Source organism: Capra hircus, chromosome 7 (genome assembly GCF_001704415.2).
Source record: "Capra hircus breed San Clemente chromosome 7, ASM170441v1, whole genome shotgun sequence".
Classification (NCBI taxonomy): domain Eukaryota; kingdom Metazoa; phylum Chordata; class Mammalia; order Artiodactyla; family Bovidae; genus Capra; species Capra hircus.
Genome location: NC_030814.1, coordinates 28,321,701 through 28,347,209, shown reverse-complemented (window position 1 = coordinate 28,347,209; position 25,509 = coordinate 28,321,701). Strand labels below are relative to the sequence as shown.

Below are 25,509 nucleotides of genomic sequence, written 5' to 3'. Positions count from 1 at the left end.
CTATTTTTGCTTTCATTGCCTGTGCTTTGGCAGCATATCCATGAAATCATTGATGAAACCAATGTCTTGAAGCTTTCCCCCATGCTTTCTTGTAGGTTTTAAGTCTTTAACCCATTTTGAATTGATTTTTGTGTATGGTGTGAGATAAGGGTCCAATTGCATTCTTCTGCATGTGGATATCCAGTTTTCTGAGCACCATTTGTTGACAAGTCTGTCCTTTCCCCTTTGTATATTCTTGGCGTACTTGTTACCAACAGTAACTATCCCTGGTCAGTTGCCCCGATGTGCATGTATTTATTTCTGGGGTCTCTATTCTGTTCTATTGATCTCTATGTCTGTCTTTATACCAATACTGTTTTACTTACGGTAAAGGAATTGTGATCCCACCAGCTTTATTATTCTTTCTCAAGGTAGATTTGGCCATTCAGGGCCTTATCTAGTCTTCACAACAATTCTTTAAATACTTTGTCCCCACTCTGCAAATGCGGAGCAGTAACTTGTCTAATAATACTAGACAGCTAGCAAGAGCTAGAGGTGGGAATGCTCTTCAGTGCTGTCTGACTCCAGTCAGTACCCTCTACCGTTGCATTCCATGCCTCTCTGCAAATGGAGAGTCATGAATTCAATAGGAAACTGTGTATTAGGACACATATGTAAAATTAGGTTAGCCTCAGGGAGTTTTACTTAGTCACTTGAAAAATGCATATGATATTTATATAATTCATAGATTTTTGTGGAGAATTTAATAATTTTCTGAAAAGCATTATGAGGTTCTTAAAAGTACAAAAACTATGCCAATTTCTAAAAAGAGCTTAATAATTTTTCATTGAAATGAATAATTGAAGAACCTAAACAGACCCATTAGTTTCATTCTATACTCTAAATTCAGCAGTATCAGGCTCCTCCTTCCACCCTTCCCCACACATAATACATCCTGGGAATGCTCTCTTTTTATTGGATGAATGTATTAGTCACAAGGCATAAAAAGTACTGCCTCTGCTTGCTTTGCATTGATGAATTAACAGATGTGCCTGGTTTGAAGAAACAGATCCATTTCTTGATGGGAAGAAAAATTTTGTTTAGTTTTTCACTTATTTTTTTATGTACCGGATTTTCACTAACTTTGGACCAGATACTTGCCAGGAAGAATGTAAGGTGAGTAACTGCACATCTTTAAATATAATGCATCTGTGAACTTCAGTGCAAGTGTGAAATTAGATGATTCTGTAATTTTTTATGTTGTTGCACAGCTACGTTTGTTAACAATTCAAAACAGATATACTAGATTAGATCATTTGATAGTTACTAAAATCATTGAACTAGAGTTTATAGATGAGATAAAAATATAGTCTTTATTATAAGAGGGAGGAGTTATTTATTTGTTCAAAGTATCCAAAAAATATTTGTATTACATATCAAAATATATGAGAAAATGACTCAAATCAGTGTTCATATTTCTTTTATACTCATAAGTACTGTTAATTTCAGTTTTATCTTGCTGTTGTTATGTGAGAAGAGAGTAAGCAAAATTTTAAAAACTAAGAAATATATAACCTGTCCTCTAAAGAATAGATGTTAAATCATTTTACCTGGTAGGAGATGGTAATTGTATGGAGTACACACTGCTTAAAACTAACAAGCAAAATATCGGTTTCTATTTCCTTTGTCCTTTTGGCTTCTCTCTGTACCATATAAGGGAATATATAGAGATTTCTCTATAAAGAAGAATATTCAAAATCTGAATAGCAATTAACTTATGTCATGTCTCCCAATTACTCATTATGTGCAATCACAGCGAATCTGTCAGGGGTTAGTGTGAACGCAAAGAAAAGTGTCAAGCAGGATCATCTGCCAAAACTTGTGTTGAGGAATTCTTAAGTCATCAGCTAATAAAAACAATAAGGACAGGCATTTTTTAACATCTGTTTTCTCATGTTTCCAATCAATTAGTTGTTTCCTTCAGGTTCACTTTCAAGTAATGTAAGTGACCTGTACTCCTTAGGTGGTTAAAGCTTAGTAATATTGCCTCACCTGGTTTATATAGAAGTGACTGATTTGTGTATTACACTGATAAAATGTGCACTAGAAACTATAAAAATCCCAGTTCGGTTTTTGAAGCAGTATTAATGGTTTTAAATAATTTTAGCCTCAGAAGAGACCTTAGAAATCTCACAAATCAATCATCATTTGTATCTAATAATATGGCATATTAACTCATTGTGATAGAAACAACAGTTGCTGTTTTGTGAATGTTCTTTCAAATCATAAATCTGGATTTTAAAATATTTTTCACCTCTATGGGTAATTCAAGGTCCTTAAGTCTCTAAGAAGGATAATTGTATTTTAAGCCTGAAACATGTTTCCGATGCTTAGAGAAAGAAGGGGTCATCCCTCTTCCTTTACTTATTCGTTCCTCAAATTGGGTTTATACCTAAAAAAGAAAATCTCTTCCCTTTCACACAGCATTTCCTGTGATCTCCCTTTCCCCACTTCCCTTTTAAAGTTTGTTCATTAAGTTTTTAGCTCATTTGTGTATGTAACACATAGGTTTTTAATACTTGATATTTTTATATAGGCACAATGCTAAGTGCTGGTTATGCAGTGGTGGCAAAACAGGTAAAGGCTCTTCCCTCATGAACCTGTAAGTCTAGAGCAGAGGTGCTCATTAATCAAATGCACAGTGTTATTACAGATAAACTGTGAAATGTTCTTTGAAAGAAAAGTATGGTAAAATGTGAACACATATAATAGGGGGATATTCAAAAGCAGAGACATTACTTTGCCGACTAAGGTCCGTCTAGTCAAGGCTATGGTTTTTCCTGTGGTCATGGGTGGATGTGAGAGTTGGACTGTGAAGAAGGCTGAGTGCCGAAGAATTGATGCTTTTGAAGTGTGGTGTTGGAGAAGACTCTTGAGTGTCCCTTGGACTGCAAGGAGATCCAACCAGTCCATTCTGAAGGAGATCAACCCTGGGATTTCTTTGGAAGGAATGATGTTAAAGCTGAGGCTCCAGTACTTTGGCCACCTCATGCGAAGAGTTGACTCATTGGAAAAGACTCTGATGCTGGGAGGGATTGGGGGCAGGAGGAGAAGGGGACAACAGAGGATGAGATGGCTGGATGGCATCACTGACTCGATGGACGTGAGTCTGAGTGAACTCCGGGAGATGGTGATGGACAGGGAGGTCTGGCGTGCTGCGATTCATGGGGTCCCAAAGAGTTGGACATGACTGAGCAACTGAACTGAACTGAACTGAACTAGTCTGAAAAGTTAGGGACAGCATTTCTGAGGGAGCAATATTGGAGCTGTGATCTGGAGGATATGTAGGATGTGATGAGGAGGTAGGGGGAAGCACAGGTTGGAGAACATTCCAGACAGAGGGAAAAGCAGGTACTAAGACTCTTAAGAGGGAAGAAGGGAACATGAAGCATTCAGGGAATTGAACTAAAGAATGCTAGTTAGTGTAGCTGCAGCAAGAGGGGTCGGGGGGAAGTAATGAACACAACGACTAAGGCCAAGACCCTTCAGGGCCTTGTTGGCCTTCGTAGGAACATGGTCTTCAATCCTGAGCAGAACATGAAGCAGCTGCTTCACCTTCACCTCCATGAAGGCGTGCTTGGGAGACTCTGAATGGAACACCTGGTAAATCAAAAATATGGCACCAGCCACTGCAGGCCTAGGGCTCTTGGTTACTTTTCATATATTGCAGAGATCCCTTTTACTGGAAAGTTTCTGAATATTATAGTGCTAATGTAGGTTTACTTTTTTTTAAATTAAAAATCAGCATGCTTGGGGCTGTTGCATGGGGATGACCCAGAGAGATGTTGTGGGGAGGGAGGTGGGAGGGGGGTTCATGTTTGGGAATGCATGTAAGAATTAAAGATTTTAAAATTTAAAAAATAAAAAAAATAAAAAAAAAATAAAAAATAAAATTAAAAAAAATCAATGTTTCTTAGTATGTTCACACAGATAATCCTTTAGTTCTACTTTAGTTCAAAGATCATGTAGTGATGTGAAAATGCATGTGTAGAGTATTTTGTCTTTGGTTGAGATTATGGCCTCCCTTAAAACCTCATTAGTTGAGTGGGCAAGGCCAATTCAAATTAGAGTTTATCTGAAAAAAGAAGTACACCAGCATTATTGTATGTCCATAGATTTACTGAAATGAAAATAAGCCTGTGTTGTGTGTTTAAAGCTTTTCATTAATGAACACATGGATTGGTTATGACTTAACAATTACTAAAGCTGGATGGTGGGAACAGGAACTAAGGGAGGGTGAGGGAACTTATATTTTTCTGTTTAAATCTGTGTATGTTTGCAATATTCCATGGTAAAAAGATGTATATCTTTTAACATAGCAATTTCACTTCTAAGAATTTATCTTAAGGGACTTCTCAGGGGTATGAACAAATAATCCAAGGTAATGTTCAATACTATTAATTGGAAACAACTTAAATACTTAATAGGGATTTAGTTAAATATATTAATGCATTCATATGATGTTAAACCAGATGAAATTTAAAATTATGTATGTCATAAAATATGTATACTTTTAAGTAAAAAATTATAGGCTTTGAGATAGTATGTTTATAAAAATTTGTTTTTAAATAATATAAAAAATAAGTTACATTTGCATATAAGGTGTATGTGCATGTACGTAGAGTAAAATGCTGGAAGGACATACTATTATAATTTATATCTTCATAATTTTCAGAAATACTTTTTTGGAAATAGAGTCTTTTTTTTTTAATAAAAAGGGTTGAATATTTCTGCTTCAATATGCTAACAGTATAACATGGTATAAAATTTCACTGTAAAACATTTTATTATGTTTTATAATTTAGTTATTTAATTTATTCTTGGTTATTATTTATTTTGGTTAAACCTTAGTGTCTAGCATACTGCTTGTCTAGCATACTATTCTTGGAGTAGACTGTTTATCAATGAATAAAGATGAAGATTGATATTTTAAAGTTTTTTTCTTCTTTAAAATTTCCAGTCTTTTCCTTATTTCCTTTGAAGAACGTATATACTGTTACTTTTTAATCAGAAATTCACTATTCAGGAGTGAACAGTTTTACAGGCTGTGATTCTCCTCCTCTTCTCTGAGATGAAGTAAACCAAAATGTCCTTAAAATTTCATATAGAATCTAAAATGTATATATTTATTTTTGTTTTTTTTTTCTAGTTTCATCTCTCGGACATCTCCAAATAAAGAAGTGGTTGTAAACAGTGGTAAGACTTGTAACTGCCCTTATGGTTCCCTCCGGGGCTGAGGAAGGGTTCTGTCTATGATGGGCTTCCCTGAACACTGGTACTTGCACCTGGAGTCTCTGATGTGAAAAATCTCTTAAATATTGTATTCTAAATTATGAGCCGAAAGTCTCAAGCCTGGTACATTTTACAGTGCTTAGCATATTATTGTCACTCAATTATATTAATAAACCAGTGACATTTTGCCTTTGTACTCATGTCATTTTATTTGACAGATCGACAGAATAGTGGAGATATGAAGCCAGTGCAGAATTTCACAGTGATACCAATCACACAGGTATGGACATTTTAGGAGACTAGACTAAATTATTAAAAAAAAAAAAAGTAAACACATTTCAATCAAGTCAGAGCCACTGTGAAAATATAAGTAATAATTCTGTTAATAACTAACATTCTTGGTTGAACTTTGGGTGGGGAAATGTTATGGTAATCTTACAGTTGAAAAAACACCAAAGTTTTCCTTGTTGTCATATATAGTATTTTCATTACAGTATTCAGTTTTACTTTTGTTGCCTTCCAGACAGGATCACTATAACTTGGGTTGCTGCTGCCTGTTTAATTTCTCTCTTATCTTTAACCTGGAGTTATTGGTATGGGATAGTTGATCTAGATAAGTGATCACCTCTTTCAGATAGAGATTGCTTTTGTGACCTCCAGAATGATAAACCAAAGTGCATTGTCTTCGGCTTCCTAGAAATCTGCAAAGGTTTTATAAGATGTAGAACAAAGTTAGAATATCTTGCTAGATTATGTATATTAAATGACCTGGAACTGCATTCTCCAGGACAGTAGACACTAGCCACTATTTAAATTTAAATTCAGCTATTTAAATTTAAATTCAATTTAGGTAATATTAAGTAAAATTAAAAATTAAGCCCCTCAGTTGCACTGGCTACATATCCAGTACATAATAGCCAATAACACAGAATGTCCTGTTGGATATTAATGGTCTGGAGGATTATGTTGTATTTCTAGAAACCTCTTGTTTTCTTTAACATATTAATTTATTTAAAGTTCTGAATTATTTGGGTTCTTATTATTTTAGAGATGATTACTGCCATTAGTGAATTTTTTTGAAATATTAGTAGACATTTTTTTTGGTGGTTTTAGGTTTACAGAAAAAAAATTTGAACAAAAGTAGAGGATTAGAGAAGGCAATGGCACCCCACTCCAGTACTCTTGCCTGGAAAATCCCATGGAAGGAGGAGCCTGGTGGGCTGCCATCTATGGGGTTGCACAGAGTCAGACACGACTGAAGCAACTTAGCAGCAGCAGCAGAGGATATTCCCATATACTTCCTCAATCTACAACCCACACCATTTCTAATTTTCCCTATATTTAGAATCTTTAAAATAGATTTGATCTAACACTTATATAAAAGACTAAATTAATTAAATCTAACACTAATCTTTTAAATCAGTGTTAAAACTTTTACATTTGTTAAAACTGATAATGTTACCTAAAATTGATAGGTTATATTAGCATTCATTCTTTGTATTGTATACTGTATGAATTTTAACATTAAAAAATTATACATTGTAATTTGTGGAACTGGGTTCATGTACCTTCAGGTATACCTATATTTTTAAGCTTGTTAGGTCTACCCATCTCCAATAGCATGGGCTGTGGAGCTAGTAGAGTAACAGGCTTTGAATTGGCTCTTTTGCTTCCAAGAAGCCTTCTGTACTGTGGAAACAAATTCATATCTTAAATTTAATTTATTGGGTTCATTAGGCTCTCAACTACAATCTGAGCAGACGTTTAGAAAAAGAACCTCGGAATGCGTTCAGCCATCATAGCCCAGTTAATGTCTCCATGGATGGAATTCCCTGCATTCTGTTTTGGGCCAAAAGAATAACAATTAAATTTAAGAATCAGACCTGGCTGGACCTTACAGATGAAGCTATTGGCCAGAAAGCAACAGTGGATGCTGGCAACTCAAAGTGCAGTGAAGAAAGTGCCATGTAAGTTGACTGCTTTGCTGGAGCAAGTCCTTAGGGCAAGTGTAGCCTATTAACTGGGTGATCCAGTTTTCTGTCATTTCAGAAAGTAGAAGTAGGCTCCTTTGTACATGACCACGACATACATTTCTGAGTAAATGTCTAAAATGAAAGAACAGGTTAGAAATCAGTTGTTTTAGTTTCTTATTTTTTCCCCAGTTATTTTCTTCTGAACACACTAGCTCATTGTTATATTGTACTTTGTGGAAGATCAGAATTTTGAAAATGAAGCTTCCCAAACTCATTCTGAAACAGTGGATGGATTCCAGGCTCTGTGTCAGCTCCAAATGTAAAGTGTCAAAGTACTTTTGTCCTAGCAGGGAGGAAATTCCATATCACTGAACAGAGTCATACATATTCTAGTGGGTGAAGCAGAGAAAGCTGACTCTGTCTAGCCAGGGCAGGTATTTGGTTCTAGGAAGTGTTCTGAAGTTGTAGAACATCGCCTGTTTGCAAATATGCAAGGGGCCAAATTTCAGAGAATTCTTTAGAACATTAAAAAATTATTAGAATAATTATTTTTCACTTGAGATAAGCATATCCCTTTTGAAGAGGAAATTAGTTTCCACTGCATTTCTTTGCTTTTCAGTCATCCAAGCAAATATTTTTTTGCTTGTATTTGTTTTGGTCCAGAGGGAGGAAGTCTGGCATATCCCACTTGCTTTCTATACAACTCCTTGCTTTCAACATTTGTTGGTATAACAGAGGATTTTGGAAGATTCTCTGCATTTGTTCTGGCCTGGTTTAGATGGGCAGAATGCTTCGTATAAAGCCGTAACATGCTGTGTGTGTGTGCGTGTATGTGTGTTTGTTTCTCTGTATTTTCCTTATATAATTTCATAGAAATACTTTTTTATTTCTGAACTTGTCATTTAAAAATTCTTGATGATGGGTAAAATGGATTATATTCATGTACACTTACAAGTTACACTGCAAGTTTTAATAAGTATATTGCTATTCAGAATGACTCCCTTTATCAGAGAGCTAGGGAGTTGTAAGCAAAACAAGAGTCCACCCAGATTCTTTTATTCTGTTTCAGCACAACTATCGAAGAGACTTCAGCATTGCTGAGAGCTCAGGACTTTTTCCTCAGGCTCTAATTAATTCCTTACAGGGCCCTTTATTTGTGGTCAGCAGCAGGGAGAGAGACTAACTCCCTGAGGATCATCTTGCCTGTCCATGGCTGACTGGCCCTCCTTGATTCTATTTATCCTAACCCCAGGGGGTTTGTGGGGGAGAAAAGGGCACCACAGATTTTTGCTGGACTTCAGAAACTTTAATTATCACTGAGAACCTAGAGACAGAAAGAATGAAAACTTAGCTTCTAGGTCCAGTTTTGCCAATGAGCTCTGTGACTTTACAAATAGGAGCCACTGTAGGGTGAGATGGCGATGATGGCATCTGGTAATAGCAACTAACAAGGCTTGAGCACTTGGCCTTGGCCAGGCACCTCGTGAGGACTTCACAGTCACGTCATCTGTTATCCCTTGTAGTGCTCTTGTGATTAAGTCTCTGAGTCACAGGTACAGTTATCACCTGTGTTTCAAGTGAGCAAATCAAAACTCATGAGGTTAGGAAACTTGCTAAGATCATACAGCTTATATGGTAATAGAGCTGGGGTCTAAAACATCTTTAACAACACCATTTTCCCTCCTCTCTTGGCCCTATCTAATAGGAGTGTGAAAATCAAATGAGGAAATGTACATGTGAGAACTTTGTCAAGTGCTTCTCAAAGTTCTAATATTTTTTTTCCAAGATACTAATGATAACTAGAGTGAAGTAGTGTCTAGTTACCTGGTAGAGAGACCAAGGGAACACTTGGTTTTTGCAATACACAAATTAATGATATTTTTTCTTTGTCACTGCCCAAGAATTCTAGTGGGTGAGTCCCAAGTGTGCATCACCCACCTTTTGGGGTCCTCAGGTGAGTGTGCAGGCATGCTGGAGAGCCCACCAAAGGGCATAAGTGGGAGGCTTCCCAGGATATGAGGCATTCAAGGACCAGCTGCTGACACTGTCCTTGACTCCTGTGAATTACACAGATTAGTGAGATGCCTTTCTCATGCTGACAAGGAAATCTTATATTCAACAATCAGAAAGGGAGTTGCAGAAAGAACAAACCCAAGCAAAGACATAACCATGTAAGGTCAAAAGCACAGATTGAAAAAAGATGACCACATTTTAGTGCTTGGAAATAACATGTTCAGGGAAAGGCAAATTGTTGGCAGACAGATTTGCTACGGAAGTCTTTTTAAATAGTGAAAGCCTTACAAATAGAGCATGATCCCAGCATCTGTGTGTATTTTGAATTTAGGCAATTATAGTCTCAAGAATTCAGAATCTGCTTTAAACATGGGGAGAGGAGGGTGCTTGGAAAAGTAAAAGAAGCTCTCTTTTGAGTGAGTCCCTAGGTTGTATTTCCCCTTTATGGTGCATCTTATGGTGCACGGCTTGGCACATGAAGGAATCTGATTGAATGATTGCTGAATTTGCATCGTTGAAACCAGGCCTCCTGTTGTTTACTCTGCCGCAGAGCATGTTAACAGCTTTCACTGAAACCAGGGCTGCTGGAGAAAGGTCTTGGGGCATCAGAAGCGTGGAGGCTGTTGAGCTGCTCCTCCAGAGATCTGAGTGGACACTACATGGCTCTGCTTTGAGCTTTATTTAGTTCATTAACTGGAGAGAGAGTTTGTACATAACTAAGCTATTCTGACAAAATGTGGTCCACTGGAGAAGGGAATGGCAAACCAGTTCAGTATTCTTGCCTTGAGAACCCCATGAACAGTATGAAACGGCAAAATGATAGGATACTGAAAGAGGAACTCTCCAGGTCAGTAGGTGCCCAATATGCTACTGGAGATCAGTGGAGAAATAACTCCAGAAAGAATGAAGGGATGAAGCCAAAGCAAAAACAATACCCAGCTGTGGATGTGACTAGTGATAGAAACAAAGTCCGATGCTGTAAAGAGCAATATTGCATAGGAACCTGGAATGTCAGGTCCATGAATCAAGGCAAATTGGAAGTGGTCAAACAAGAGATGGCAAGAGTGAACATCGATATTCTAGGAATCAGTGAACTAAAATGGACTGGAATGGGTGAATTTAACTCAGATGACCATTATATCTACTACTGCGGGCAGGAATCCCTCAGAAGAAATGGAGTAGGCATCATGGTCAACAGAAGAGTCCCAAATGCAGTACTTGGATGCAATCTAAAAAACGACAGAATGATCTCTGGTCGTCTCCAAGGCAAACCATTCAATATCACCGTAATCCAAGTTTATGCCCCAACCAGTAATGCTGAAGAAGCTGAAGTTGAATGGTTCTATGAAGACCTACAAGACGTTGTAGAACTAACACCCCAAAAGATGTCCTTTTCATTCTAGGGGACTGGAATGCAAAAGTAGGAAGTCAACAAACACCTGGAGTAACAGGCAAATTTGGCCTTGGAATGCGGAATGAAGCAGGGCAAAGACTAATAGAGTTTTGCCAAGAAATTGCACTGGTCATAGCAAACACCCTCTTCCAACAACACAAGAAAAGACTCTAGACATGGACATCACCAGATGGTCAACACCGAAATGAGACTGATTATATTCTTTGCAGCCAAAGATGGAGAAGCTCTATACAGTCAGCAAAAACAAGACCGGGAGCTGACTGTGGCTCAGATCATGAACTCCTTATTGCTAAATTCAGACTTAAATTGAAGAAAGTAGGGAAAACCACTAGACCATTCAGGTATGACCTAAATCAAATCCCTTATGATGATACAGTGGAAGTGAGAAACAGATTTAAGATCTAATAGATAGAGTGCCTGATGAACTATGGAATGAGGTTCATGACATTGTACAGGAGACAGGGATCAAGACCATCCCCATGGAAAAGAAATGCAAAAAAGCAAAATGGCTGTCTGGGGAGGCCTTACAAATAGCTGTGAAAAGAAGAGAAGCGAAAAGCAAAGGAGAAAAGGAAGGATATACCCATTTGAATGCAGAGTTCCAAAGAATAGCAAGGAGAGATAAAAAAAGCCTTCTTCAGTGATCAATGCAAAGAAATAGAGGAAAAGAACAGAATGGGAAAGACTAGAGATCTCTTCAAGAAAATGAGAGATACCAAGGGAACATTTCATGCAAAGATGGGCTCGATAAAGGACAGAAATGGTCTGGACCTAACAGAAGCAGAAGATATTAAGAAGAGGTGGCAAGAATACACAGAAGAACTGTACAAAAAAGATCTTCACGACCCGGATAATCACGATGGTGTGATTACTAATCTAGAGCCAGACATCCTGGAATGTGAAGTCAAGTGGGCCTTGGAAAGCATCACTATGAACAAAGCTAGTGGAGGTGATGGAATTCCAGTTGAGCTATTTCAAATCCTGAAAGATGATGCTGTGAAAGTGCTGCACTCAATATGCCAGCAAATTGGGAAAACTCAGCAGTGGCCACAGGACTGGAAAAGGTCAGTTTTCATTCCAATCCCTAAGAGAGGCAATGCCAAAGAATGCTCAAACTACCGCACAATTGCACACATCTCACACACTAGTAAAGTAATGCTCAAAATTCTCCAAGCCAGGCTTCAACAATACGTGAACTGTGAATTCCTGACGTTCAAGCTGGTTTTAGAAAAGGCAGAAGAACCAGAGATCAAATTGCCAACATCTGCTGGATCATGGAAAAAGCAAGAGAGTTCCAGAAAAACATCTATTTGTGCCTTATTGACTATGCCAAAGACTTTGACTGTGTGGATCACAGTAAGCTGTGGAAAATTCTGAGAGAGATGGGAATACCAGACCACCTGACCTGCCTCTTGAGGAATCTGTATGCAGGTCAGGAAGCAACAGTTAGAATTGGACATGGAACAACAGACTGGTTCCAAATAGGAAAAGGAGTATGTCAAGGCTGTATATTGTCACCCTGCTTATTTAACTTATATGCAGAGTACATCATGAGAAATGCTGGGCTGGAAGAAACACAAGCTGGAATCAAGATTGCCAGGAGAAATATCAATCACCTCAGATATGCAGATGACACCACCCTTACGGCAGAAAGTGAAGAGGAACTAAAAAGCCTCTTGATGAAAGTAAAAGAGGAGAGTGAAAAAGTTGGCATAAAGCTCAACATTCAGAAAACAAAGATCATGGCATTTGGTCCCATCACTTCATGGGAAATAGATGGGGAAACAGTGGAAACAGTGTCAGACTTTATTTTTTGGGGCTCCAAAATCATTGCAGATGGTGACTGCAGTCATGAAATTAAAAGACGCTTACTCCTTGGAAGAAAAGTTATGATCAACCTAGACAGCATATTCAAAAGCAGAGACATTACTTTGCCGACTAAGGTCCGTCTAGTCAAGGCTATGATTTTTCCAGTGGTCATGTATAGATGTGAGAGTTGGACTGTGAAGAAGGCTGAGTGCCGAAGAACTGATGCTTTTGAAGTGTGGTGTTGGAGAAGACTCTTGAGAGTCCCTTGGACTGCAAGGAGATCCAACCAGTCCATTCTGAAGGAGATCAACCCTGGGATTTCTTTGGAGGGAATGATGCTGAAGCTGAGGCTCCAGTACTTTGGCCACCTCATGCAACGAGTTGACTCATTGGAAAAGACTCTGATGCTGGGAGGGATTGGGGGCAGGAGGAGAAGGGGACGACAGAGGATGAGATGGCTGGATGGCATCACTGACTCGATGGACGTGAGTCTGATTGAACTCCGGGAGTTGGTGATGGACAGGGAGGCCTGGCGTGCTGCGATTCATGTGGTCGCATAGAGTCAGACATGATTGAGCGACTGAACTGAGCTTAAGCTATTCTGATTCCTTGGAGGAACTAGAGAAATTTCTGTTCGAGTAAGTGTCCAGTCGAATTTATAAAGTACAGTCTAAGAAATGTATTTCATTTCTTTGAAGTGTTTTCATTAATTTGTAACATTATCAGAATACTGTTGGAGAAAAATTCTCTTGAAAACTTGCTTTAGTGAGCAAATTAACTTGTAAAGTATACATTAGTGCTTCTATGGTATCTAGGCTCATGATGTTATGAAATAAAGATATTTCTTTTAGTGACCTTTTTAATATGGTTTATTTTATAAATACTTCTTCCCTTTCTCCATAAATAGTAGAAAGATAAACTGAGCTCAGTTACTGACATTTCTGTTTCTTGGTTAGTGTGACTGAATTGATTAGATTATATTTGTGTGAGTTTTCTCAAACTTGTAATTGGATAATTTATAAACATCGACTTTGATTTTTTAGAATGTATATTGAGGTGTTATAACTTCTCGACGTTATAACGTCACATATCAGCATCATCCTTCATATATCTAAATTTCTCACATTTTCCCATTTCAATTGTGTTTAGCTTTTCATCATCCTTATTTTTTAACCTGATTGAAATTTAAATGAAATACACTAAACTGCACATATTTCAGGATACAGTTTGGTCTGTTTTGACATATGCTTATATCTGTGAAACTATCATCACAATCAAGATAGCAGACATTTTCATCACACTCAGAAGTTTCCTTGTGCCCCTCTGCAATCCATCCCTGTGCATTCCCACCTTGCCAGATAACTGCTGTTCTGCCTCCTATCTTTATAGATTAGTTTGCATTTTCTAGAATTTTGTATATTAATAGCTATCATAGAACAGTGTATACTTTTTTTTTAGTCTGGCTTCCTTCACTTAGTGTAACGATTTTGATATTCTTCTATGTTGTTGCATGTGTCAAATGTATGCTTCTTCTTATTGCTGAGTAGTAAGTACTCCTTTGTATGGATATACCACAGTTTATCTATCCATCTACCTCTTGATGAAAGTTTGTTTTTTCCTCCAGTTTTTAGATAACTTTCCAAATAAAGTTGCTGTGAACATTCATGTACAAGTCTTTGTAGGAACATATATTTTCATTTTTCTTAGGTGTATATCTAGGAGTGGAATGGCTGGATCATATATCATGTGTATGTTTAGCTCATTAAGAAACTGCCAAACTGTTTTTTTTTAAAGTAGTTATAGCATTTGCTTTCCTACCAGCATTGTATGAGCCTTCCAGCTACTTCACATCCTTCCTAACCTTAGGTATGGTCAGTGTCAGACTATAGAGAAAATATTATTATGTTTCTGTATGGTTAGCAATTTATGAACACATTTTGCTGAGATTTGGGTTAAAAGATACATCTTGTTAAGAGATGTACCTCCTCAGAGGAATGTGATTACATGTCAAGAAGTAATGAAACTAGTGCCACTGAGATATTCCAGGACTTGTAAACCCAGAGGCTTCTTATAATCTCCTTGGAGACATTTATTTACATCTATGGGTATTAGACATGCAGCCATTTGTTTCCTTTATAAAGAGCTGTTTGCTCCCATTCAAAGACTAGGTTGTATTTCCCCTTTATGGTGCATCTTCTGGTGCAGGACTTGGCACATGAAGGAATCTCACTGAATGATTGCTAAATTTGCATTGTTGAAATCAGGCCTCCTGTAGTTTACTCTGCTGCAGAGCACATTGACAGCTTTCCCAAGGAAAATTTCTGTCGCTAAGGAAGTAAATGTTTTTCTCCTTCTCTCAGGAGATGAAGAAGAAAGCCCTCCAATATGAGCTTCCAGATTCATAATTTTAGTATTCCTCACCTACGTTATAAATCCCTGTATGTGCAGGACGACATCTGGTTCTCAGAAGGGGGAAGAACTGGGCTAAAAGGGGAATCAATATGGTTATTGCTCTGAGTTAGTAATAATCTATTTCTGCTCCAGGAAATCTTGTGTTAACTTTTAGAAAAATGTGATTAAATATAGATAGTAAAAGCTTAAGAGTGGGCTTAAAAAAAAAAAAAGTTTTAGCCATACTGATTACTGTACCATGGCATCTTATTGTTTTATTTTGCATTTTCTGGATGACTAATGATATTGACATCTTTTCATGTACTTATTGGTTGTTTGTATGTCTTCCTTTGTGAAGTACATCTTTTGAACATTTTAAAGTTGGATTGTCTCCTTATTGAGTTGTTAGTGCTATTTGCTGTATTTAAGATACAAGTTTTTTTTTTTTTGTATATATGTTGTGAATATTTTCTCCCATTCTATGACTTGCCTTTTTCATTTTCTTAACATTATCTTTTGAAGAGCAAAAGTTTCAAAAATTTAATATAAATTTATCAGTTTTTCATATTTTTTTCAAGGAACTTTCTAACCCCAAGATTGCAAAAATGTTTTCCTATGTTTATTCTATGTTTTTATAGTTTTAGTTGTTACATTTAGACTTGTGATCCATTTGGGGGAAATTTTTTTAGTACAGTGTGGAGTAAGGGTTATTCTTATCTTGATAGACTGTATTTCTGTTTTCTTAGGTTGTCTCTGAAGTTTGGTGATGCTGAAAATCCCAGAGGTCTTGATATAAGGTAGGTATGGATGCCACTTTGGAATATCATAGGCTCAAAACTCCAGATTAGCTCCATATAATATATCCATTCCACATGTATGTATCAAGGGCCTGCTGTGATAAGCATTGTGACACACAAAATGCCACATTTACCTACTTTCACTGAAGAGTCAGTGGTGTTACAATGGGATCCTATAGTAATACTTCTTTAGTTTCTATAATACCAGAGTGTCTGTATTTTTTCCTTCTTCCTTTAGTGACCTAGAAAATATACAAATCTGAGACTGTAATACCTCTTTCCTCTGAGCAAAGAATAAAATATGTTTAAAGCTCCAGAGCTGAGGCTCTAGTTTCAAGTTATTTTCTACATAGCTTCTTACAGCTGAGTCACACTTACCACTTAACAGTAACTAAAAATCCTCTGTTAGCTGAATTCCCCAGCAGACAATCAACATAGGTGTCCATTTTTCTGTGTTTATGTATGGAATAATATGTCTGCTAACAGTGGCTTAGCAAGCAGTTAGGAACGACTTCAGGAGTGGGGACCAATTTGAAGGCATTTAAATTTTTTTCTTATAAAATTATAATGTTTCCTTTCCTACAGGATTAGCCTTTTAGTGGAGACAAACACCTGTGTCTTTAACATTACTTGAAAAACCAACAGGTTGTGCTAGGGCAATCTTTTGCAAAGCTGTGTTCCATGGAGCACTTTTGCTCTGTGTAAATGTTTATAAAATTCCCAGAAAGGGGGTCCTATGGTTCAACGTGTTTGAGAAATACTGAACACCATGTCCTCTTGGAGATTCACAGTAGAAATTTGTATATTGAAGTCTCTGAAGATATGCGCTTAAGAAAAATGCTGTACCTGGGGACTTTGATTAACCACTCATTTCCTGGCTTTTTGTGGTTGTTGTTGTTGTTGTTGTTGATGGTTTTTCTTCACTTAGTTGTGATTTTGGTGTCTTTCTGAGAAATGAGCTTAGGTTCTTCTATTCCACCATCTTTTCTCTAATGCTTTAAAATTACAAATAAAATAAAATTACAATTTTTTTTTCCTTATGATAAAGCTATGTGGCTACTTTCCTCTAGGTAAAAAAAAAAAGTGTTATTGATATTTATATGTGTTTGGCCACCTTGTGAGAGTCTATTTTCCTTATAAGGTTTCTCTGAAAGATGATGGCATGTATGTTCTAAATTATGACCAATGAGTCACTAGTATCCCATGATATGCAAGCAGATATTGAGAAAAGAGCTTTCTAAATTTAAACATAGGAAATGCTAGGTTAGAGGCAAAAAGAAAGAAATAAAGGGGGATTCGAGACAAGATGCATGTCTTGAAGGATTTTTTGAGCAGTTTCATTGGTGCATCACTGCTCCCACCTCACTGAGGCTGTGTCAGAACAGTCTCAGGCCATTATCTGAAACAGGGCTGCGGACAATGTGGCAGGCTCTACTGCAGCCCTAGCTCAAGGGAAGTCACTTCCGGGGATTCCAGAGGCAGCTTGCCCTTTCTGGGAATGGCTCTTGTGGCCTGCTCTGGAATGTCTGACTCCACAGTCCCCATCTGAGATGTTCACCACCTTCTGGCCTCCAGCATGCTTGGTGGGATTATTGCAGTGGACAGGGGTGGCCAGGCTCAATTGCATCCCCTAAGAAACCTTTTTGTATCTGAGTCAGGAGCCCAGGGTGAGCTGCAGGTGTCCTAGATAGCATCGAATGTTTTACAGCACCAGGCCCACACAGGACACTCGCCAAGGATGCCTTTCAACTTAGGCAAGCCCAGCCTATTTTACAAATGAGGAAAGCTAGACCCAAAGAGGTTGTTGAACAGCCCTTATCATTACCACTGATAAGAACTGTATTTGTGAGAACTCTTTTGGCTGCATAAAGCCAAAAGGTAAACTGATCGATGAATAGGATTGAAAATGTTAGCTTTAGATGCTTAACTGACCTCACCAGGGCAGCATCTTTCTCCATCTCTTGGCTCTCCTGTCCTTGTGTCAGCTTTATTCTCAGGCTGGGAAGACGGTGGCCAGCTGGCAGTTATTTACTTAAGCAACATGAGAGAGCTCTGTTGCCTAATGCTATAGCATAGCCATAGCAGAAGCACCAGGACTGCATCTTCTAAACCCTGCCTGGGGGTGTATGCCCTCTAAACCAATCACAATGACTAAATGGCTGCAATACACTGATTGGCAGTGCCAGATAGACTTCACTGAGAGGGGAGAGGGTCAGCCCTAATACACCAAGTCGCTGTTCCCAGAGGGAGCAGGAACGTAGCGGGAACATAAACTACAGGCGGGCAAAGTCAGAATAAAGCCCACGCTTTTACCCTGAGTTTTGCTGATCTCGGCTGCTTACTTTTTAAAAATTTAAATATTGTTGATTCATAATGTTGTGTTAGTTTCAGGTGTATAGCAAAATGAATAATCACATTAACATTTTGATCTCTTTCTAGAATTTTTTTCTATGCAGCCACACTTTTTTAATGAAAAAAGTGATCATAACATATGCATATTGCACCTTTTTTTATTGCTAGAGAATATTCCATTCCAAAATGGCTAAGAGTAAGAGCTCTTGTCTCAGATTGGATTCTAAGTCCAGCTCCAATGCTTACTTGTTAGTCATTTAACCTCTTTGTGTCTTAGATTCCTCACCTGTGAAATGAGGATATTATCTATCTCATGGTGTTGCAGAGAAGATTAAATAAAATACACATAAAGAACTTAGAAAGATGCTTGACACATAGTAAGAGCTACTACTTTTATTTTTGACCATTATTTATTTAGTTAATTCTGTATTATTGTCCACTCAATTTTCAGATTTTTTGCAATAATAAAATTATTTTAATTTAAAAAAAGAAAAAAAAAACCCACAAAGAATTCTGTATTTCCTCTTTTGTAGGTATTTGTCTTCCTTACTTTTAGGGGCCTCTCTGTTAATTGGCCCATGAAGAGCTCTAGTTCTGAACTAGAAAGTAAAGCCTCTCTCTGAGTCAGTTCTACTTCCTGACAAAAGAGGGCGCAATTGTACCGTTTGTAGACAATGCCCTGCGTCAGCAAATGTAAAAGTGCTTTCGGGGTAATACTGTTTTATAATCATTTTCAGATTCGCCCTTACCAGTTACAAGTTGTCTACCCAGAGATGGTATAGTTTGCACCGAGTCGAGGTTATTTTTAATAACTCAATTCAAGCAACTTTTAATGCAACTGGCATTTACGCTCCATCAAGTTACTCCTACCATTGCCAGCGCGTCAGCAGCCTGCAGGCGTACGATGCCCTCTTGTTGCCCAGCGACACCAGTGACATGTCAAGCCTGTGGGAGGTCACTTTTGTTGATTTCCAGGTAACAAACTAAAACCTGTGCTCAGTGGCCCTGTGTGTTTGGTGCCAAAGAAACTCAGTGTTTGTTTGAAAACATAGACGTTTAAGGAAAAGAGAGTAGGTATCTTTAAAATAATATTGGTATGAGTTATCTTCTTAATCTTCTAAGGTATGAAATAGAAAAGGATCAAGTATTTCCTCTTCCTGCACAGTGATCCCCCCATGCCCTCGTCCCAAGAACTTGCTTTTACATTCAGGTTTTTCCAGTCCGTAGTAATTATCAGTGAGGAATGCCAGCAATCTAAGCCAGAGTGAAGCTGTGGCATGAAGCCTGGTGACTGACACTTCCTGGAGTGAGAGGCCCTTTTGGGGAGAGGAACTGTCGGACAATTATTTTATTTCCTTCAGGGAGAGGAGTAGTGATCTTATCAGGGCAGATAAGAAGTACATCTGCAGTGTGAATGACAGGTTTGGCATTTGGCATAGGAATGGAACTGTCAGCCAGGGAGTCAAACATATCCCAAAGATCCTCTTGACAGTATCTGGGGAAAGTCATGGAGACACAAGAGGTTCCTTTTCACCACCAGAATCTCAGGCTGAGGGACATCTGTCAACTTCATCCTGTTTACATGTTAAAACAGCTTAACTTGTTCTTCTAACTCACTGAAATAGGCAGGGTTTTACATGTCCCTTTTCTGGGTACTTCTTGATTTTTTCCATATATAAATGTATATTTATTCCCCTTGCCCCTAGCTTGGAGAAGTGCGGTGTGGTTGTTTGGGGTAGGGAAAGAGTTCCCATTTCGGGATTCGAAAGACATGGTTTTGAATTAACGTCTCAGTCACTTGGGCTGAGCTACTCCACTCTCTTGATTTCTGACCTGTCTTTATGGATGTAAAGAATTCATGGCCTAATATATGCGGCAACACCCAGGACCATATTAGGCATGGATTAGCATGGATTAACAGTGACACTGTTGTAATTATATTACATACTTTGTCTTAAAAAGTTACCATAATGCTGTAAGATAGCTGGTATTATCCCTGTTTTACAAATGAGATGACTGAAACTCTGGTGATTACATAACTGTTCAAAGTGGTAAAATTGGTAAATGCAAAGAGTCGGACACGACTGAGCGACTGAACTGAACTGAACTGAGAGGCAGCAGCAGCAGAGGCAGATTTTGAATTGTGGGCTGTCTAGCTCCAAAGATACTTTGTAATACATATAATGTATATATCTGTTTGTATAATACTTATAAAGTATATATTATATCTATTTCTTTTTCCTGCCCTTTCAAAAAAGAAGCAGGCAGAAAGGGCAATGAAGAGGTAATCATGAAAAAAGGACTAACTCACACCTTTCCTAATTAGAATAGAATTAACTGATTTATACTTCCACCTTGGTCCAGAAATGACTTAAAATGACTATAGAATACTTCAAGAAAAATAATTTTGAAAAAGAGTCAAACCACTTCACATCAATTAAGGATGATTATTTTATATATATATATATATATAATCTCCCAAACTGAAAATAACAGCTATTGGCAAGGAGGTAGAAAAATTAGAACCCTTGTACATTGCTGCTGGAAATGTAAAATGGTGCAACCATCACGGAAAACAGTGTGCTAGATCCTCAAGAAATTAAACCTGAAATTACAATGAGATCCAGCAGTTCCACTTCTGGGTGTACAACTAAAAGGACTGAGAGCAGGCATTTGAACAGATGTTTGTGCACTCTGTATTCATAGCAACAGTATTGACCATAGCTAAGAAATGAACATAACCCAATGCCTGTCAATGGATGAATGAGAAACAAAATCTAGCATATGCATACAACAGACTGTTATTTAGTCTTCCCTTTAAAAAGAACGAAATTCATGCAACAATATGAATGAATCTTGAGGTTACTATACTGAGTGAGATAAACCAGACATAAAAGGACAAATGTTTGTATGATTCTGTTTATGAGGTACTAGAGTAGTCAATGGCACCCCACTCCAGTACTCTTGCCTGAAGAATCCCATGGACGGAGGAGCCGGGTGGGCTGCAGTCCATGAGGTCGCTAAGAGTTGGACACAACTGAGTGACTTCACTTTCACTTTTCACTTTCATGCATTGGAGAAGGAAATGGCAATCCATTCCAGTGTTCTTGCCTGGAGAATCCCAGGGACAGAGGAACCTGGTAGGAGGCCGTCTATGGGGTCGCACAGAGTCAGACATGACTGAAGCGACTTAGCAGCAGAGTAGTCAATGGCACCTCACTCCAGTACTCTTGCCTGAAGAATCCCATGGATGGAGGAGCCTGGTGGGGTGCAGTCCATGGGGTCGCGAAAAGTCGGACATGACTGAGCAACTTCCCTGTCACTTTTCACTTTCATGCATTAGAGAAGGAAATGGCAACCCAGTCCAGTGTTCTTGCCTGGAGAATCCCAGAGACAGGGAAGTCTGGTGGGCTGCCGTCTATGGGGTCGCACAGAGTCGGACACGACTTAAGCGACTTAGCAGCAGCAGCAGCAGCAGCAGCAGAGTAGTCACATTTGAAGATAGAAAGTAGAATGGCAGTAACTAGGGGCTAGGGGGAGAGGGGACTGGAGAGTTAGTGTTTAGTGGGTACAGATGGGTTTTTGCAAAGATGGATGGTGGTGACGGTTGCATATGATGTGAATGTACTTGATGCCAGTGAACTCTGTACCTAAAACTGGTTTAAAATGGTAGATTTCACGTATATTTTCCAATAAAAATATAAAACAAAAAATGAGAACAACAAGGGACTAAGAAAAATAAGAGAAGAATAGATTAGTTAAATCACCAGTAAAGCTGGTACACAAAAGCATACAACCATCTGTCTGCCAGGGCTGGAAGCGGTACAGTGATTTGGCTTGGAAGCTTTTGAGCAGCTAGCATAAGAAAGCATCACCCCTCACATGTTCATGGGATCCACAAGGCTAATGAAAGTGTGTAGTGACGAGCACATCCATCCTTGGTGTGTGTGATGTGTGCCGACATCCTCAACAGCAGCCTCATAGTGGACAGAGCACTGGGCGTCGAGGTGGACCTTGTAAAACACCCTTCATGTGGGCAGATGCAGAATTCAAGCCCAGGCCAGGGAAGAGGCGGTGGTGGCGGGGGTTCAGGTGCGTATGCGAAAGGCTGCATTCCACATACGCAGCTTTGCTGCCCTGGCTTATTCTAGGAATATAGTGAAGTCACATTCATGGTGAACTCAGATGCCTCAGGCAGGCCACCTAGGGACTGTGGCAAAGTGTAGCCGGCATTACAAGCCATATATTTTATTCAACCCCAGGTGATTTTTGCTTTGTAGGAATGCAAGCCCAATATTGCCAGATCTTCTGACTTTTTGATGAAAGATAGAAATCTAGATTCCTGCGGGAGGCCTTTAGGATGTTAGGAGCAAACAGAACTTATCTGTGGACTAGATACAGAGGATCTGCAACCTGTAGTCCAGAAAATGGATAGACAGCATATCCTTCAGGTATCCTCCACAGATACTGTTCTCAATCAAGTCTTAAGAATTGAGTGGCAGTCCATGTGAGGACATTCTCTCTGGCTGGAGCTGTAGCATCACCTGGAGAAGGGATAGGCTACCCACTCCAGTATCCTCGGGCTTTCTTGGTGGCTCAGAGGGTAAAGAATCTTCCTGCAGTGTGGCAGACCTGGGTTCAATCCCTGGGTTGGGAAGATCCCCTGGAGGAGGGCACGGCAACCCACTGCAGTATTCTTGCCTGGAGAATCCCCAGGGACAGAGGAGCCTGGCAGGCTGCAGTCCATGGGGTCGCAGACACGACTGAGTGACTAAGCACAGCATAGTAGCATCACATGAGGCCATCCTTTGTCATTGAGTAGCTTGACTCTTCAGGCTTGCACCTGAGGAGGTCACTTTGCCTCTTCACAGAGTGGGCAGGCCAAGTATCCCAAAAGCTAGGCCAAGAGTCTCCTTCAGGAGTTGTTTTGGCTCAGTCTAAGCACAGATGTTAATAGTTGGGTGAGCAATAGTTCTATGGTATGATAGGGGGGCTACAGTCATTTTAACATGGAAAATGCTAAGGAGCCCACTTAAGACATAAAAATGCATCCTCAATAAAGCATTCGTGGATAATTCAATTTTCTGATATACTCTTTTAAAACCAAACAGGTGACTGAATGAGGTGATGCTGTTGGTGATTATATTCTAAAAGCCAGCTGAGTATGGAAGCTGCCTTCTACAAATGATTATTCTTATTTAAAGTCTTACTCTGTAGACTCTGTAGCTCCTGTTTCTTTCATTGTGATGGTACTTAGATATTGGGGCCAGTTGTTGATTTGAACCTCTCTTGTGTATGGATGCATGCTAAGTCACCTCAGTTGTGTCAGACTCTGTAAGACCCTATGGACAGTAGCCTGCCAGACTCCTTTGTCCATGGGATTCTCCAGGCAAGAACACTGGAAAGGGTTGCCATGCCCTCCTCCAGAGGATCTTTCTGACCCAGAGATTGAACCTTTGTCTCTTATATCTCCTGCATTGACAGGGGGATTCTTTAACACTAGTGCCACCTGGGAAGTCCTGAACCTCTCCTAGTTCTAATTAATTAAATCACCTCATTTGTATATGTGAGAAAGCTTTTCATTGTATTTTCTGGGCAGATTGCAAAAAGGTATATAGCTCTTCCAAAAATAGTACCAAGATTGCATGGTACGACTGATAAAGAAGGAGAGTTAGTGATGGGAGGAAGAAGAGACACAATATACCAGGAGTTCTGGAGTTGTAAACCGAGAAGTGACTGAAGCCAGACTGCCTGGTTTGAATTACAGTGTCACTGAACTTAATACTGTGTGACTCCGGACAAGCCGCTTAACTTTTCTGTGCCTGTTTCCTCATCCATAAATTAGGGTAAAATGGTAACTTATTCATAGGCTCTTGTAAGTTTTAAATGAGGCAATGTTTGGCAAGTAAAATAAGTATCTTCAATGAGTGTTAGCTTTTGTTATCTATAGTTTACCTCATTAGGAATCATGATGTTGGCCCCTAAAAGACTCTTCCTATCTACTTACTGTCAGCAGAATCAAAGGCAGAGGAACTGAGAATTAATATTCTTTGTGAAATTTATATTAAACTTGTAAAATTTTGAGTAGACTTTTTGAATTTTAGAGACACCAGACATTTTGGTTTTAGATGAACTAAGGATCAGATGGAGAAGGCACTGGCACCCCACTCCAGTACTGTTGCCTGGAGAATCCCATGGGCGGAGGAGCCTGGTAGGCTGCAGTCCGTGGGGTCGCTAAGAGTCGGACACGACTGAGCAACCTCATTTTCATTTTTTACTTTCATGCATTGGAAAAGGAAATGGCAACCCACTCCAGTATTCTTGCCTGGAGAATCCCAGGGACGGGGGAGCCTGGTGGGCTGCCGTCTATGGGGTCGCACAGAGTCGGACATGACTGAAGCGACTTAGCAGCAGCAGCAAGGATCAGATTAAAAGAGAATTTATTTCAGGGCCTCGAATTTCACTGGCCTCTTAATTATGACAACCATATATCCCAGAATTTCTGGGTCAGCCTCGATTTAAAATTAAGTTTTACTAGCATTTTTTAGATAATGTGATTAGATTATTCAGCAAGTATGGCCTGATATTTAAATTTAAGTAATTGGGGTCTAGAACCCCTTGCCAAGCTCTTAAGTAGATCTTCTAGGAAAATGAGTACGCCACTTTAGCTCTTTTCTGTCTCCTGACAGATCCAAGGCTTTCCCATCAAGGGGGGACAGTTTGCCAAGGCCCGAGATTGCACCTCTTCCTTCTCGCCAGCCATTCTGATCGGCCTGGCGATGTCCCTGCTGCTGCTGTTGGTGCTGGCCTACGCCCTGCACATGCTCATCTACCTGCGCTATCTGGACCGGCACTATGATCTCATCGCCTCCCCAGCCCACTTCCCCCAGCCGACAGCTCAAGACTCGGCAGAAGAGAAGGAGCTGCTGAGGAGCCAGGGAGCTGAATGCTATGAACTGAGAAGCCAACAGATCTGCAAAATTTATGTTTAACAGCACAGCTCCCTTTCCCTCAGAATGTCTGCAGTAGGCTCCGAAAGGAGTTGTCCGTGTTCTGTGCTGTTTGCTTTGTGATACAAGGTCTTCACCAAAAGTCTTGGTTTTTATAAAAAGGAAATACATGCAAAAAATACATTTTGGAGCATCCACTGTCTTTCTTAGATAGACTTGGAGCAATGAAAAAGGCATCTTAATCTCACAGAGATAAATATGATTGCTGCTCCAAGGTGCTTTGACAGTAAAAGAACATTTCAAATTAGGGACACCTCCCCCGCCCAAAATGGAGAAGGAAATGGCAACCTACTCCAGTATTCTTGCCTGGGAAATCCCGAGGACAGAGGAAAACTGGTGGGCTATAATCCATGGGGTAGCAAGAGTCAGACACGACTTAGTGACTAAACCACCACCACCCCTGCCATAAAAGAGAATGATGCAATATAGAGAAGGGAAAACACACTTGGTCTTCCTTGCCTGTGCCAGTTTGGATGTGA

At 39.2% G+C, this 25,509-nt stretch overlaps 1 protein-coding gene across 1 annotated transcript; it reads left to right on the top strand.

The window, feature by feature from the left end:
* ATP6AP1L (ATPase H+ transporting accessory protein 1 like) lies at nt 981–25,153 on the top strand. Its single transcript, XM_005683391.3, has 7 exons — nt 981–1,155; nt 5,189–5,235; nt 5,490–5,551; nt 7,009–7,238; nt 15,618–15,668; nt 18,758–18,995; nt 24,710–25,153. Exons 1-7 carry the CDS (start codon nt 1,061–1,063, stop codon nt 25,010–25,012), a joined length of 1,026 nt encoding a protein of 341 aa, XP_005683448.1. The 5' UTR covers nt 981–1,060; the 3' UTR covers nt 25,013–25,153.

Excerpts from the sequence above, each read along its gene's own strand:
- ATP6AP1L (XM_005683391.3), top strand. The coding sequence starts at position 1,061 with ATGGGAAGAAAAATTTTGTTTAGTTTTTCACTTATTTTTTTATGTACC. Across the intron at positions 7,239-15,617 it reads TGCAGTGAAGAAAGTGCCAT|GTTGTCTCTGAAGTTTGGTG; the intron begins GTAAGTTGACTG and ends CTGTTTTCTTAG. Across the intron at positions 15,669-18,757 it reads CCCAGAGGTCTTGATATAAG|ATTCGCCCTTACCAGTTACA; the intron begins GTAGGTATGGAT and ends AATCATTTTCAG.